Here is a 16,136-nt window from a genome sequence, read left to right as displayed (position 1 = left end):
TCTATCGAAATATATTTTGTAGAATAAAAATAAAATACATCTAATTAACAAATCTTTCGATACATACAATATTGATAATGGCCTTCTTAAATAATAAAGATAATATAAATCTTCACCAGTGTTCATTTATTTCACCATAGTGTGTACCTCCCTTACTGTAACATTCCTTTGGATTTATTTCTAATGCTTATTTATTTTGGCAAGTTGTTTTCGCTAAGAAGGAAGTCTTCTGTAAACATTGATTTGCGCATACATACTTTTGGATAACATACCTATATATTTTAAAGACATAATTATTTACAATTAGGATTAAAGTATAGAGAAATTAAAATAATTTTATTATTAAAGTATTAATAGTTAGATAGGGAATTGGTAATTAAATGATAATGTTTTAAAGCAAGAAATGTCAAAATTAAACAGTATAGTTTATTTTGTCCACCAAAATATTTAAATTGTAAAACCATAGAAGTGAAGTAATATCAATATGGCGAATATATATTTCTAAACTGAGAATTGTCATATAAACTGATCGGATTAATTTTAAACATATTTAGCACACAAATACTTTTGCCAGGATCCTAGTCATTTTTAAGATTTACTTATATTATTTAGTTCAAAGGGTTAAAGTTCCGTGTCTTAGCGCATATGTCTTGAATCTATGAAACCCCCGCGCAATTACAATGAATTTCCACAGAGAGGGAGTCGTTTTTTTTTATTATTAAAAAACTACAATGTTCAGTCTTTATTGCATTTGTCGAGTATTAAAACCTTAATTATGACTTTGATATCTAACTGAAGGTCTATAACGAATCCCCACGGGCACAAAACTAATTAGGCATTCGTTTTTGTTTGGATCTGACTATTTTGTTTAACTTCTTGCTTAATTTAACAATTAAAATCTTAGTGTTCTGACAATGGACCATTATTTACATGTCCTAAAATGATCTGGAATGTATGTTATTTAAAGGAGAATATTATATTTCACGAGTCATTGAAACTGGTTCAAGTTTTTCTATAGTATCTGTCTTTACATAACAAGTGATACATAGACCATGAGCTTGTGGGAGCAATATGGCGCAATACACTGCACGTAGCAGCACCTCTCTCCATAACGGCCAGAGTTCATATGATCACAATTTTCTTTTGAGAGTTAAAACTGACTTTCTTTATATCTTTCTAGTACCATAAGAGGTCATTATACAAACTTCTTAGACAATTCTCCTTCGTGGCCTACGATCCCATATTGAACAGCACCCTGAGATCTTCGATGGTAAGCTTGGAGTTGTTGGTGTTCTTGGCTCCGGTTAGGACGTTCTCAGCTAGCTCCAGCTTGGCTTCCTGAAGCTTTCTGATGGATTGCTCCACTGTGTCCACGCACATGAATCTGGAGAAATGATATTCATAAAAACAATATAGAAGACATTTGAATTTATTGTTATCTCGTTTTTTATTATTTACAATGTTTTAGTATTGAAGGTAGGGCGATGTTTATATTATTTTGTGCTACAAAAATATAGGTGGGTAAAGGATGGGGAAGAGAAGGCCTTTTTCTGAATCCGACTTCGGCGATTTTCCAAAATGACAAACTAATATAATTAGCTTTTATGATATATAAATAAACGTTTATAAATTGAATATTATGTAGATGTACAAAGTTCTGTCAGAGGAAAAGCTCAATTTTGGTAGTCTTCACAGCTTTTATTGTACATTTTAGTTTGTTGTACAGTGCGTGCAGTGGGCGTTGCATGTAATATGTATGTAAATAAATGGGGTAATTGTGTGCGTGCATGTTTCCCGGCGACGGGGATATCTGGCATGATAACGTGTTGGCAGCGACGCCGGCGCGCTATTACAATGACTTTCATTTGTAACGGGTGACAATATATGTGCGGACACTATGATTTTTGTGAATAAGAGACAGTACTCTTAACTTCGTTTTATTTTACGCCAAATTCCTAAAGTAATGTGGGTCGTATGTTTATAGTAATTCAAATATTGAGAGATTTTTTTTCGTCTAAAGTAAAATGAAATTAATGTTTTATCAAGCCAGTCAAAAACGCATTTTCCCAAACAAAAAAAAAACCATTATGCTAACTAAAAAGCTAAGTACCGAATGTTTGAATTATAAAAAACTGTTGTATGTCCTGTTTTGAAATTATTTTGTTGCTACCGTACTTCGACGGATGTAGAAGAATGCGTTGCCTGCAGTTTATTTACGGCAAACACTACACTGTTTAGTTCTTGTTCCATAAGTGGGTCATTTTCGAGTATAATTTTTTTTTTGGATATTTTATGTCACCACATTTCACAACAATTATTTTTTTTTTTTTGACTTCAAAGATTACCGGGTGGTGTACGTCCACAACAAATCCACTGCACGTGAAGTTACGCGGGTTTGATTCCCGAGTTGGACAAGCATTTCAGTGGTCTATGAATGCTTGATCTGAGTCTGGGAGTCTTGAGCATGTGATTTGAACGTTTGTGTACCACAGAGTCTGAATTTAATTCCAGAAACTAGTTTTATATGTCGTTTTAAGTCTTAAGATTTCGACTTAGTGACAGAAAATTACGTAAGCTATGAAGTTCATTAGAGCTTTTGTGTATGAGCGTCTCAGCGGCGACCATCTTAGCTTTTTTATTAGTAACTGTCGTGAGAATTATTCACTTTTAAATGATTCAACAGTTTACTCTCGCGTATTGAACGGGATTGTCCGACTAGTTCCGGAACCCAACCGGAGATAGGTCAGCCTACCTGTATATATTGACGTCCTTCTTCTGCCCCACGCGGTAGATGCGGTCCTGCGCCTGCTCCTCCAGCTGCGGGTTCCAGTGCGGGTCCAGCAGCAGCAGGTGGTTGGCGCCGCACAGGTTCAGCCCCACGCCGCCCGCGCATAGAGACAGCAGCATCACCTGGGGACGTGTGGTGATGGTTATTAGGAAGTAAGGAGTATTGTGGTAGCTTTGTGCAAGCTGAAGGTTCGATCTCAATGCAGGGAATAAATATGAAATTTCTAGTTATTGTTTGTGCTTTTTAAATTATTCTTTGGACAATTGGAGCTTGATTAAATACACCGTGGGGAAACCAACGTTTTGTATTCTGCAATTTGGTATCACCAACTCATAGTAGATGCTATAGTTTTGACTCTTATTTTATTTTGAAGTAAACTGTAGCAGTTTTGAAGTAAAATGGCGCTCTATGTGGAGTCGTTCTACGCGATATAGCGTGATCTCGCTTACATTAGCATTAGTAACCATGTGTAACTCACTGTGCTTACTGTGTCACGGGTTCGAACAACACGTTGAACAGGAATTTTGTGTAATCTACGAGTGCTTATTCAGAGTTTGGTTGTGTGGGGTAAACACAACCAAACTGACGTGATACAGGGCAAATCCTTGTTGAGGAAGTCGGTATTTTTGAATACCTAACGAGAGCATTTTTTTGTGAATATAATCATGTAGAGATTTCGCATTACCTTGACATCGGAGTTGGGATCATTGAGCGCGTTGATGAGCGGCGGTCGCGCGGGCACGGGCACGCTCCCGCTCAGCGTCACGCTGCGCACGCGCGCCGCCTGCAGCTCGCTCTCCACCAGGCGCAGGACTGACGTCCACTGAGATACTACCACTGCCTTGTCGCCTGGGATACGACACACGACATATATTGTAAAGAAGTCTCATTTTTAGACAAAATAATTAATAACGGCAGGCCCAAAAGGTGTGCGTGTTGAAATGCTATGCATTGCCGCGCACCTACTAAATAAGGGGACGCTGTACGGCAGTTCAGGTTTAGTCAGTAAGAGTCTGACACTACCCGCTTCCTCCCCCGAGTAGGTGGGTGTAGATCAGGATTCCCCCGCCTAACCAAAAAAAAAGACCCAGAAGAAGGTGGCGGGCAAACTTGGTAACATCAACTATTTCGCACGAAATTGGCCTCTGCTAGCCTTTTAAGTCTGTAAGACCGTAATAAATGGAAGAAATGGAGGGAGGCCTTTGCTCTTCTATAAGACACTAATAGCTGGTGGTAATAATTAGTGTTCTTTTTTTCAGGCAACCGAAAAGCTTGTAGTAGCCATTGCGATATGAACATGTTTCGATATTAACTTTTCGACCAATAGGCATTAGGTTCCTCACTAGGAACAACTACTCACAAAACATATACTTAATTGTAAGCAGATGTCAAATGAACAAGATTCTAGTCCTAAAAATTTAAGAATGGCTTCATAAAGTAGCATCATATCTCACCTGTTCTAGTAAATAATAGAAATAATAGTCATGACTGTTAAACTAGAGATGGAGACTCCGATTCACCCAGGACAAAGGTTTGTGTTATGAACGAGATCATATTTTGTTGTGTCTGGGTATAATATGTAATTTATTTATTGTTTGTATGTTTTAAGAAACAGTAATTCTATTTATAAATCTACTACACATAAAGCAAGCTTAACGTTATTTGATACTAGATGGCGCTGAATCGAATATATTATTTTTTAAGGAACTATAGTCACATAGGCTGGTATGACTATATAACAATACAAAACCTTAACAACACCCACCTTTCTTTGAGAACACCTCGTTGTGCAGACAGTCCATGACGGCTTTGATCTTGGAGGACATCCTGGTGAGCTGGAACACGGGGTTGTTGGGCGACAGGACGGAGCGGATGGCCTCGGCCGCTGTGGTGCCCTCCTGAGCGGGACCCTCGTCATCCTCGTCCGCGTCAGACATCCTGCTCTGTATGAGATAATTTCTACTTAGTCGATTCTGAAGGATATTGTTGTGTGGGAGAGAGACTGAATTCTTTTATCTCTCTCTCTCTTACACACGCACACACAAGTAACGTGCACAAGAGTTAAGCAAGTTTTAGATGAACGTTGGACGTTTTTTAACGTTGGTGACTATCCCAAAAACGCCTTACAAATTTATAGACAGTGTTACTATACTGTCTACTACTAAGTCAGGTATTTTCCTACTGAAAGGGGTTTGGTTCGGAAACAATTCGGAAAGAATCGGAAAAGTGTATTGCTTTTGACTCACACGATATAAGACTCGATAATCGATATGCAGGGTTGATTGCTAGCCCTCGCTAATCGCAGACATTATTTTTTTAAAGTACCTTATGGAATTTCGCACCATTTCGTCTTCTTACGCATGAGATTTTAGAACCATGCACCTTATGCCATTACTGTAACATAAGTGCCTGAAGAACGTCGTCCTTAGAATAAAAACTTTGGACTAAGAACGTGATAAAACATTTTGCAAATGCCATAATAATCTCCAGAACCGCCATACCTTCCTCTTGCTCTTGTTGCCGTCCTCTATGGACAGCTTGTTGAGCTCGGCCAGCAGGTCCTGCCCGGCGGGGTCGTCCTGCGTGTCGGGCGCGGCGTCCTCGTCCAGCATGGCCGCGATGAGGCCGCAGTGGCAGCACACCTGCCGCAGCCGCAGCAGCAGGACCAGGATCTCGTGGGACTTCACTGGCTTTGCTCCTGCGTAGGAATGTGGAATGATAAGTATTGGTAAACTAATATACCATTTTTTATTGCTGCTAAGCATTTTCATTTGTTAACGTAAAGTACACCAGTAGTTGACGTCACACCGAGCAAAATTTTTGCTTTGGCGTAGTTAGCTTACGATCATAATAAGGTTGATCAGCTAAAAAAAGCAGTTAGGTTTTTTTTTAGTAATTTATAGTATCACACTGCTGGCCAGAGGCTTCCGTCAGGTGCATCTACGATTTCCAACTTGCGACACCCTGAACCCACTTTATGCTGCTGCTGTTGTCATAGTTCGCGAAAAAATAACTTGAAACGCAATAATTCTCATAGGTGTTAAGCATTATTTAATGGTTTTAGTTAAGTATTACCTTGTAAAGCGATCATCTTCTTATGCATCTTGGCGTAAGCGCTGTCCTTGGCGGGCGCGGTAAAGTTTGCATCTGCGTTCTTCTCCGCGCGCTGGTGGAGAAACTGTGCGAACAGTGTCTTGGAGAATACTAGCACCTGTTAAGAAGAACAACTTGTTTAGGCACAAGTTCTTGCACACACTGTACCCGTCACGAAACAAGCATCGCTTTTTCGATTTTTATGTATCCTGCGATGGCTTTACGTTATTCTTATAGAACCACTAGCTACGCAGCTTCACTTCAAGTAAATTATACTTATCGTTTTAGTGCATATGAGTATGCGTATTTTGTATAAGCTTAGCTTAGATACAAGCTTCATCCACACTAATTCTCATGCAACTTGGTTTAACAGTTTAGCCGTGAACAAGTAACAGACACTCCACTTTCCCGCGTTATGAATTTAATGCTTGTGTCGCGGGTTTCACAACTTTTTAAATTGCAAGCACTAACAAGACAAGCAGGGATCGAATTCGCGGTACCTTGCATTTAGTGACTTCAACCACTTTGCTATTGCTATCCTGCAAGACTTTGTTTTCGGTCCCAACCGAAACCCAAAGTTCCTTAAAGTACCAAGGTACCTTCTGGTAGACATTCATCTCGGCCTGCGACAGCGTGACCTCCCGCTGGTGCGCGGTCCTCTGCGGCAGACACGCGAGCTGGCCGCGCTGCTGCAGCTGCACCTTCGTGCGCCGCAGCAGCAGGCACTGCATGATCGTGTTCAGGCGCTCCTGACCGCCTAGGGACTTGTTGTCGATCCATTTCTTCCACATCTGTGGGGATGTATACGTTTTATACATACAATAGCAATAAATAAGATTATCATGGACTCTTATTTATTTAATAAAAAAACAAAACACAACATTACAAATATGATGTACAAGAGTGCTGCTTATTTCTAAAGAAATATCTACAATTCTAAACGTAATTTATTGATCTTATAGTTTATGTACACAAATATAACATGAAACAGAAGAGGTACAAGGGTCTCTCGAATCTCTACTTGTCCGCCCACGATAAGAGAAATGATTAATTTATTAATACCATATAAAATTTCGTGTTCCAGTTTTGAGATTTTTTTATAGATAGAAATAAATAAAAAAAAAACTTCGAGGAGGAGTTCAAAGGACTAAGGCCCTGGGTGTCTTTAGTTGGAAGTCTGAAATATCCCCGTGCTGTGCCTTCGACTTGGGGTAACATTAAAAACGTTTCACTCTGAAAAAACTATCATATATACAGTAGCGTAGCGACTCACAGTGAGATCATCAAAGGGCGAGCACTTGAGGAACTTGAGCAGCGCGAACAGGTCCAGGTCCTTGTTCTGCACGGGCGTGCCCGTGAGGCACCAGCGGCGCGCGGCCCGCAGCGCCGACACGGCCGCGCACGTCGCCGACTTGTGGTTGCGGACGATGTGCGCCTCGTCCAGGATCACGCGCCGCCAGCGCACGCGCATCAGCACGCCGTTCTGGGTGCCCAGGGAGGTGAGGTGTTAGACTGTTAGACTCGCGTGACTACAAAGAGGCGGATACGGTACGGATACCGTACAAAGAGGCTAAAGAAAAAAAATAGTAACAACAAAATTATCACTTATCAAATTGATCACCGTACTAAGCGTAAGCGTTGCTTAAGCTCGATGGCTAATATTTCTTTTGTTATAACAGAAAACCGAATGGGGAAGGGTTTAGTTCCTATTAGTGTCTCGTCGAAAGAATTGAATTAATCAACGAATTATTCTTTACTGAGAAACATGCCATTGCCAAAAACAAAAACTTTTTAAATGGGAGAATAGATTGTCGACTATTAGTATGCTTGTCATCAAAATCATAAAATATATTAAGCGCATCTGGAAAGGCTTCAAGATTGATGCACTGAGCAGTAAGTCGACCTAATTATTTAATGTTTGTTCTGTTCTGACTGGGCTCGTGCCAAAAGCTCCGATAGCGATACCGGGAGTGCAACGACAGGTGGACGAATGACAAGCCACGCGAAATTTAATCACTATATTTGTACTCAAATATTTGAGACTTGTCACAAATTACAAAACCCGAGATGATACTGTCAAATTACATCTTTACAGTATATTTACGTAAGCGTCACTTCATTTGTCCGCCATGGAAATTTGCCGGTTGAGGTATTATAATATGAAATAATATCAGCTTATAAATGTACCACTGCCGGCAAGAGGTCCCTTCCCTTAAAGGGAATGTTTTAGCATAACGTTAACTTTAAGGCCAAAAAGTGAGTTTTTTTTAGCTGGGAATGCCAGCCAGTAGGCAAGCCAGCTTTTGGTAACTAATAAACAACCAAACAGTAATCGCCTACCCTCCACTTTAATCCTTGTTGTGACAACATTCAAGTTACTTACACAAACGCACTCAGATTCCGAACAAGTATTCGTCGGTCACACGTCGTATCACGTCGCACAGTGACTTTGCAGTGGTGACCTATACTCAGCTTTCCATGGCATATACAAGTCCGTTACCTTCTCATTATCCCTCTGCATGATGTTGTATGTGGTGAGCACGAGGTCGTGCTGCGCGAGGCGGGCGGGCTGCGCGGCGCGCGCGGCGCCATGGTGCAGCTCCACGGCCAGCGCGTGCGGCCGGCAGTGCTTGGCCACCTCGCCCGCCCACTGCTGCATCAGCGACGCGGGGCACACCACCAGCGTGCCGCCGCGCAGCACTGCGGGCAGGGGGGGGCAACCAGGCGACGTTACACTAGACCCATGAAACGCGGATGACGGAGCACGACAGTTCAGGTTTAGTCAGTAAGAGTCTGACACTACCCATTTCCTCCCCCGAAGGAGTGGGCGTCCATAAGGATTATTAAGGATTCACCCGCTTTAACAAAATAAGGCAGTAATACGGCAAACGGTTTACAAGGGAATGGATTATCGAATTTGAAGGATTATGGAGTACTGCCTCAGACACAATTCAGTCTAGATTTTTTTGAAAAACCTGCTTTATAATCAGACTTTCTACAATACAGGTATTCGAGTTACAGAGGGCAAATACCGAATGCAAAGCAAAATTGTTTATTAATTATATACAAGTAATTACAAGTATTTGCGATATTTTGATTGTTTGAGTGACAGATTTTTCTTTAATTATAGCTATTTTCTTGTGTCTTTTTTTCGGGCTCTAAAAGGCTCTGCTAAGGCTGTTTTTAAAGGAAAATAAAATACATGAAAATAAACAATCCATACTAAACAATAAATTTACGAGTAGTGTTTACTCACGCTTGCCCTTCGCTGGGTAATCATCATCGGAATCTTCATCGTCATCATCGATGCGGTCCTCCTTGTCGCTCACGATCAGAGCTATCATCGTAATGGTCTTGCCCAGACCCATGTCATCAGCTAGTGGAGATAAAACGAAAAAATACATAGAGTAAGAATATCAGATCGATTATTAGCTGGTTATCTTCTGTTAGTAATAGGTTAAGGCTGCGTTTCCAAAAGAGATGTGCGGTGGAAATGTGCCGTGCGAGGATGTCCGCTGAGTTACCACCAGAGCTGTGCTGACCGAAGCGAAGGAAATGAAGCGGTTCTAATGGTTCTTAACAGACGGCGAGGGATCGCTACGCATCCTCTCACATTTCTGATGGAAACGCAACCTTATGCTTGAAAATGATTCGTGAAACTGCATCATTGATCAGTCTAAACGAATATTATAACCCAGTATATTACGCTTTGAGGCTTAAACACCTAATCGATTTTCATGTATTATGGTCAGATCTTTGATCACATCCGACCCTATTTTCACGCAGGCAATATTTTGGCTAAAATCAAGCTTATATTGTGTACTAGCTTCTCGCCCGCGGCTTCGCCCGCGTCGAGTCAGTTATATCGCGTTTCCAAGAGAACTCTTCAAAAGTCCGGGATAAAAACTGTCCTATGTTCTTTCTCAAGGTCAACTCTATCTCTGTACCAAATTTCATTAAAATCAGTTCAGTGGTTTAGACGTGAAAGCGTAACAGACAGACAGAGTTACTTTCGCATTTATAATATTAGTAGGGATAGATATATTATCCACGTATCCATACCGAGTATCCCTGCCCGCGGGCGCTGCGTCTCCCGCCAGCGCAGCCAGGCCAGCGCGTGCAGCTGGTGCGGCATGAGGGAGCTGGCCAGGCCGCGCGGCGCCCGCGCCTGCGAGCTGTCCGCCGGCCGCGACGCCAGCGACTCGTACAGGTCGCGCAGCCGGTCCAGGATCAGGTTGCGCTCGGCCATGTGGGTCGCCATGGCTATTGTACAAATATTCATTTTTGAGTACCCATCTTTTTTTAGGTAGGTATAATGAAACCAGCGAGACAAAAATAAAATCTATCTCAAATGACTTAGAACTGAATTTACGACGTCCTGATGAAACTTTCCTCAGGTGCCAGCCTCTTCACAGTTACTATTAATGTCAACATCCATGTTTGTTTACACCTCAGGGATCTTTGTATGAAAATTAAATCCGAAAACCAGACGTATTAAGCAAAAGTGTACATAAAGACTTCATAGTCAGTCCTTCAGAAATAATTCTAAAACCATTACTATTTTAATAGTAACTTTCGACGCAACAGTTTACTCACGCGTATTTATCAGAAATCCTCAATCATGAGCTGACGAGGCACATCTTTTCATAACGTTTTAGCCATATTCTTAAATAGTGTGTTGGAGCACTCACCCTGTTTCCCGAACATGCGTGGCTGGACAGCATTACTGGCTTTCTGAATCTCGTCCCAAGTCAGACCCTTCTTGTCTTTAGCGTCGAAACCGTCTCTCGCAATGTCCGCCGCTGTTGGATTATCTAAAACGGTCAAAACATAAAGGTAACTGTTACAAAAAAGGCGGATATGATATAAAAAGAATTAAATGTTATAAGTTAAACACAATTATAAAGCACGAAGTAAATACTTTCTATCGAATACGTCATTCATTTAATATTATGAACGTTTTCTTTACACTTTTTTGTGATAGACATGTTTCTTCTCAGCTTTTTTGTTCGAAACCTTCGATAAGACGAAATCTTTAATAGTATCAGTGAGGGTTCAGTACCTGGCTCGACGACCATGTTGGCGACCTTGTCCCCCTGGTGGCGGACCTGCTCCTCCAGGTTGGAGAGGCGCGTGATGAGCATGCGCCCGCCGTCCGGCAGCGAGTCTACATCCATCTCCTCGAGGAGGTACTGTCACGTACAACATAGATTTTGTTACGGGTTTAATCTAAGAAGCTTTCTTAGTTTTTTAATTTAGACCAGTAACAAGACTGAGAAACTACGTTCGTGATTGTACGGTAGTATAATGCAGAATGCTATTTTGGAATACAGATTGATGTAATTAGAAGAGGAAAGAAAAGGGGAGAGGCTATACCTCTATAGGGAGTAATTACACGCACATCGTTGAAATTAAACCTCTAAAAAGGCAAAAGAGAGAAGCCGCTTAACAAGGTGTAATGCGCCATCTCACTCCCACAGCGACGTCTAGTCTAGTCTTATGTTTTTTTTAATCAGACATTTATTATATATAAAAAAATAGTGTTTGTTAATTTTAACTCACTCTAATATTCTTCAGGTCAGCCTTCAACGTTTCGAGTTTCATCAACTCGTTCTCTCGGACATGTTTCTTGACGTACACCACTTCTTGGTTGGGGTAGCTCGGGGGAGCGAGGTACTGCTTGATGGAATTGGACACTGTCTGAGGCTCATCCTTAGGGACCTTAGGCTTGGGCGACTTTCTCGGGTTTGGAGACTTCTTGACTTCTCCAACCTGGTAATTTATAATGTTGTATAAAGTATGTGGGGTAATAAGACGGCACAAATTACAGTGGATTTTGGATCAATTTCAATGCAATAGCCTCGAAATCTGGATTGCACGGATAGCCGAGTGGTTGAGGTAACCAATTCTAACCTACAGACATATCGTAGAAGTTTCAACGCCCGCGTATGACTTTTTAATAATGACGAATAAAGATGTAGTGAGCAGTAAAACATTTCTGTGTTTTTCTCTATATGTGAATGGTAAATAATTATAGTCTATTAGTCAATATTAGTCGACTCCAGGGTTCTCAAAAAAAAAGAAGACATGTAAAAGTGATGATATATCCTCCTTACAGAATAAATGATTTCATTTCATTTCTTTATAACTGCTACACTAACTTTCGGAAAGCATAAACTTTGCTAATAAGAGTCAATTTTCAGAATTTACAACTATTCAATTTATAAAGATTTATGATTCAATTTCGTAGATACATTGTTGTAAATATGCAAGTTTGTAATAAAATTAATGAAACATGTGAAAGGACACGCATTTTGTCTACTTACTGGTTTCGGACTTCGAGGCATTTTTCTAACATTTAAACTTCTAACTAGACAAGTTTTAAACAAATAACACTATAACACTTCAATAAAGTCACAATTACACTAAAATATGTTATTTTATAATTATAATTATCACGTTTCTTTATATTCCTTCTTCTTTTCCGTCCAGCGGCTTGCAACCATGACACATTTAAACTGCTACGGATATAGCCATCGCGTACTTATTTCTCTAACTACCCTCTTTTCGCAACTTTTAAAATGATGCAATCACAGGTTAAATAAACTAAATTAATATTTACATAAGGAAAATATAAAATAATATGTAAACCAAAAATATAGTATAGATAAATAATAACGAGGCTACATTTTAAACCGAAGATGGAATTCGTAGGTAGGTAATTAGTGAATATATTAATATTAGGGTATCACTTTAGATCAACTAAATACATTTTACAAAAATAAAAAGAATTGTTACGATTGAATAAAGCAATCTTACTTAAAATACGAGAGAAATTGAATCCATTATGATGGATCCAATATATGCACCATAATTTTATTATTTTATTTACACACACTACTTCATTTAATATTAAAGAGACATTGTGATACAAAACAACATTTCCATTTAAATAAACTTAGTTTGGAAAAATTGTTAAACCTGCCTACAGTCAGAGGTACATTAGAAAAAGAAACTGACAGACAAGGAAATTGTTTCTTAGAAGGTCTAGATAAAAAGGAATTACTGCAATACTTACATCATCGTCATCATCACTGCTGAGCGCTATAATCTCTGGCTTATTGTCTATAATCGTGACGTCATCGTCATACTGTATGAAATTCTCCTTCGCTCTATTCGCTATCAACTTATTTAGCACTTTATCCTTTAGGGTAATAGGCTTATTATTCCCTGTATCAGTTACTATTACACATTCGTCCTTATTTTCTAAGGATTTTCTTGCACTAATTGACTCGTTATTTCGCGAGTTGTTAGTGATGTCATGGAGGGGACTTGAGAAGGGGGAGCAGGTTAGTTTTGAGGAGTCAGCGTCTTCCTGCGGCTTCACAGGTGTTCCTGGCTCGCTGGTCTCTGGCAGGTCTGTTAAGCTCACTGTGGAGCCCTGGTTTGAGTTTCGAGGGCTCTGAAAAGGAGTCTTTTATTAGATCTGACTGCTTGGTTGCACAAATTGATGAGTGTAAGAATGAAAGTGTGAGGGAGAAAGACAAAAACACAAAATAAAACCGTAAAATGATGACAATGTTAATCGGCAAACTTCGTTCTGCCAAGCTCCTTTACGGCACTCAAATTGGTCCAGCCGTTTAGGAGCTTAGGAACATACACACTTAAAACATATGGGCAAGGTACAATAACAATTTTTCCAGGATACTTACATCATCAGATTGTATATAATCTGAATCATCACTTTCATTGTCTTTCGGTATGATACCCATGATACTCATGCGAGTAGCCCTGGACATCACCATCTGGTCCTCATCAGGACCTTCATCATCTGTGCTATTAGCATCACTTTCTCCACCACTGTCACTCCCATCATACTGCAATGGGGTAGTCTTATCAGCATCATTACTTTCATCATTTTGATCATCATCACTGTCTGAAAACCTCATCACATTTTTATTACTTGTTTTAGAAGATTCTGCTGAATTTTCTCCTGTGTTTTGTTCTTTTGCGGTAACGATTTTCAGTGGAGTATCCTTCATACATAATAGTTTCTTATGCTTGTCATGTTCAATGATTATAGAGTCTTCAGTATCTGAGTCAATCTGCATTATACGTTTTTTGGTTTTCCGTCCAATGCCGGGTCCGATGCTTTCTTTAGATTCCTTCCTCATTGGCGGTCGTCGTTTTGGGATTATTTCTGGGGATACTTGTTCTGTGAAGTTTTGTTGTGGTTAATAATATAATAATAGAATAATATTATTATGTAGTTTCAGCCAATTAGTATCCTTAGAGGCAAGGATAAAGAAATTGCTATACCCACGGAAAATGCCTCAAAATCAATTAACCTCTCAGTTAAGAGTGAGATGTGCATGTGCCTTCTTCTCACCTTTAACTTCAAAGCACAGAATTTAGACCCAAATACATAGAAGGGAGTCCTTTGCCCTGTATTACAACACAAATGGTTGATAATAATGATAACGAAAATAGTTTCGTTCAGCAAATGTGGGAATATTTTGCATCACAAATATTTGACACCTTAGCAGAGTGAGAGACATGAAGCACAGTTATTATGAAATCTTAAAGAAAAACTGTTGCAGTTGCAATAGAAGAAAGTGGGATAGCACTTCACATACTTTGTTTAGCTTTGCCTGTGGCAACAGCCCTGCTTTGCATTCATGGTTCAATTATGTCAGTTAAAGATTATTTTAAAATACAAAAGGAAGCTTTTATGTCTATAACATAATGGATATTTAATGTTTTTCTTATTGTGTTGATGAGTAAATTTCTTAATTCTCTTATTATAAATTTAGTTTTATTACCTTCTTCATCTGAAGAGCTTAATACTACTTTGTTGGGTGACTCCGATTGTCTCCGAATGCTGCCCCTTTTGCTGGCTTCTACATAAAATGATATAAAATCGTAATGTAAGTAGTGTGATGGGATTGTAAGTCATTTAAAAGGTTGTACCAAATTTGAGTATTGAGGAATAACAACAAGTAGAAGAAAGCTTTTTTTTTAATATTTAGGCCTTAAAATTGCAAAACTTCAAAAATGTTTTTATCCTATATATCCTATCTTTTGACAATATTTTAATTATGTTCTTGGGTCATTGGGGTGCAATTGTTAAGTACCATAACAGCTGTAGTTCAGTATACTCACCATCCTCACTGCTAGATATAACATGGCTGTCAGCAACACTGCTCCGTTTCACAACTGATTTGGTTGCTGATTTAGGTTTTGGTGATTCTTCCTCTTCAGAACCACTTTCATCTAAACATATTTATTTTCGTTATTATACAATGTAACTTATGATTTCCTGATAGAACTATAGAAAATTGTTTTCAGAACTTAATATTGATTTAGCAATCCACAGAACCTTTCAATTTATTCACAATTATTTTAAAATAACTAAGAAAATAACGCAATGATTTTTTATGAATAGTAAACAAATTATTTTTAGTTTTGTGTCATTATATACTTATTAAAGTGCTGAAGGTAGTCAGGTCATAAAACATTAATTAAAATATTAACCTCATGCTAGATTTCTGTTTTTGGTATTTTACAATTCTCTATTTGGCTAATTGTTTATTCATATGTTACTATCACTTCAATCTACACTCTTTATGTGCAAAGGGTGTACTCAACTGTATAGATCTCTCTCGTAATAAAGATTACTTTTCATTTTGTATTGATGAGCCACATTGTAATAGCACAGCAGAGAATTTTATACATAGCTAAGGTTTGGGATCCAAATTCATATATTTAAATTAAACTTTACAAGGTATTAAGCATACGTACCATCGGTAGTGGATTCTTCTGATTCAGCAACAAAAACTGTGTGATTTTTTTTCTTTGCAGAAGTGTCTTCTGCTATACTATCGTCAATAAATTCTGTATCAGAGTCGCTATCAGCTGTCGTTCTGTCACGATATTCAAAGAATGAATTCTCCATTCTGTCTCACTAAATAAATCTATTTTGTTTCACAAAACATTAATTTTCAAAACTGAAAAATATAAATAGAGACCACCTATTCAAAACAATTTTTGAAAGTGAATTGTCGTTTTGACGTTTTGTTATTGCCGTCACGGCCCTGCTCAAAATGTTGACTTTAATAGCTTATTAATTTTCTGCTGCATTTATGGTCGTTCAACTTTAATTTTTTTTTCTTAATCAATTATTTGGATATGACAATATAATAATCGCAAAAACTTTTCATGGAAAACTATCTAAGTGTAAAAAGCAAACATGTTT

The 16,136-nt window shown here is 38.9% G+C and overlaps 1 protein-coding gene across 3 annotated transcripts; it reads right to left on the bottom strand.

The window, feature by feature from the left end:
- Positions 1 to 421: 421 nt before the first annotated feature.
- On the bottom strand, positions 422 to 15,926 carry LOC113504924 (transcription termination factor 2). 3 transcript variants are annotated; one of them, XM_026887439.1, is made up of 19 exons: positions 15,683 to 15,925; positions 15,044 to 15,154; positions 14,704 to 14,781; positions 13,594 to 14,096; positions 12,960 to 13,343; positions 11,444 to 11,653; positions 10,944 to 11,073; positions 10,573 to 10,695; positions 9,944 to 10,144; positions 9,138 to 9,257; positions 8,382 to 8,581; positions 7,155 to 7,364; positions 6,481 to 6,672; positions 5,864 to 5,999; positions 5,290 to 5,486; positions 4,554 to 4,731; positions 3,474 to 3,637; positions 2,753 to 2,910; positions 422 to 1,384 (listed from the first exon to the last, which is right to left on the bottom strand). In XM_026887439.1, exons 1-19 carry the CDS (start codon positions 15,834 to 15,836, stop codon positions 1,231 to 1,233), a joined length of 3,603 nt encoding a protein of 1,200 aa, XP_026743240.1. In that variant the 5' UTR covers positions 15,837 to 15,925; the 3' UTR covers positions 422 to 1,230. The 3 variants fall into 3 exon arrangements, with proteins under 3 accessions (XP_026743240.1, XP_026743242.1, XP_026743241.1); XM_026887440.1 differs by lacking the exon at positions 422 to 1,384 and having other exon boundaries at positions 2,773 to 2,885; positions 15,683 to 15,926; XM_026887441.1 differs by lacking the exons at positions 12,960 to 13,343; positions 13,594 to 14,096; positions 14,704 to 14,781; positions 15,044 to 15,154; positions 15,683 to 15,925 and adding an exon at positions 12,208 to 12,434 and having other exon boundaries at positions 424 to 1,384.
- Between the last annotated feature and the right edge of the window lie 210 nt (positions 15,927 to 16,136).

The sequence above is a fragment of the Trichoplusia ni genome, chromosome 23, assembly GCF_003590095.1.
Source record: "Trichoplusia ni isolate ovarian cell line Hi5 chromosome 23, tn1, whole genome shotgun sequence".
Taxonomy (NCBI): Eukaryota; Metazoa; Arthropoda; class Insecta; order Lepidoptera; family Noctuidae; genus Trichoplusia; species Trichoplusia ni.
The sequence above is the reverse complement of the archived record's forward strand: the minus strand, read 5'-3'. Positions and strand labels throughout refer to the sequence as shown.

What these genes read in the sequence shown, in the direction of transcription:
- LOC113504924 (XM_026887439.1), bottom strand. Translation starts at nt 15,836, where the DNA reads ATGGAGAATTCATTCTTTGAATATCGTGACAGAACGACAGCTGATAGC. An exon ending in ATTATATACAATCTGATGAT is followed by an intron (nt 13,344 to 13,593) that starts GTAAGTATCCTG and finishes ACTCCTTTTCAG; the next exon opens with AGCCCTCGAAACTCAAACCA. An exon ending in CGAGGTGTTCTCAAAGAAAG is followed by an intron (nt 3,638 to 4,553) that starts GTGGGTGTTGTT and finishes GTCGTATCCCAG; the next exon opens with GCGACAAGGCAGTGGTAGTA.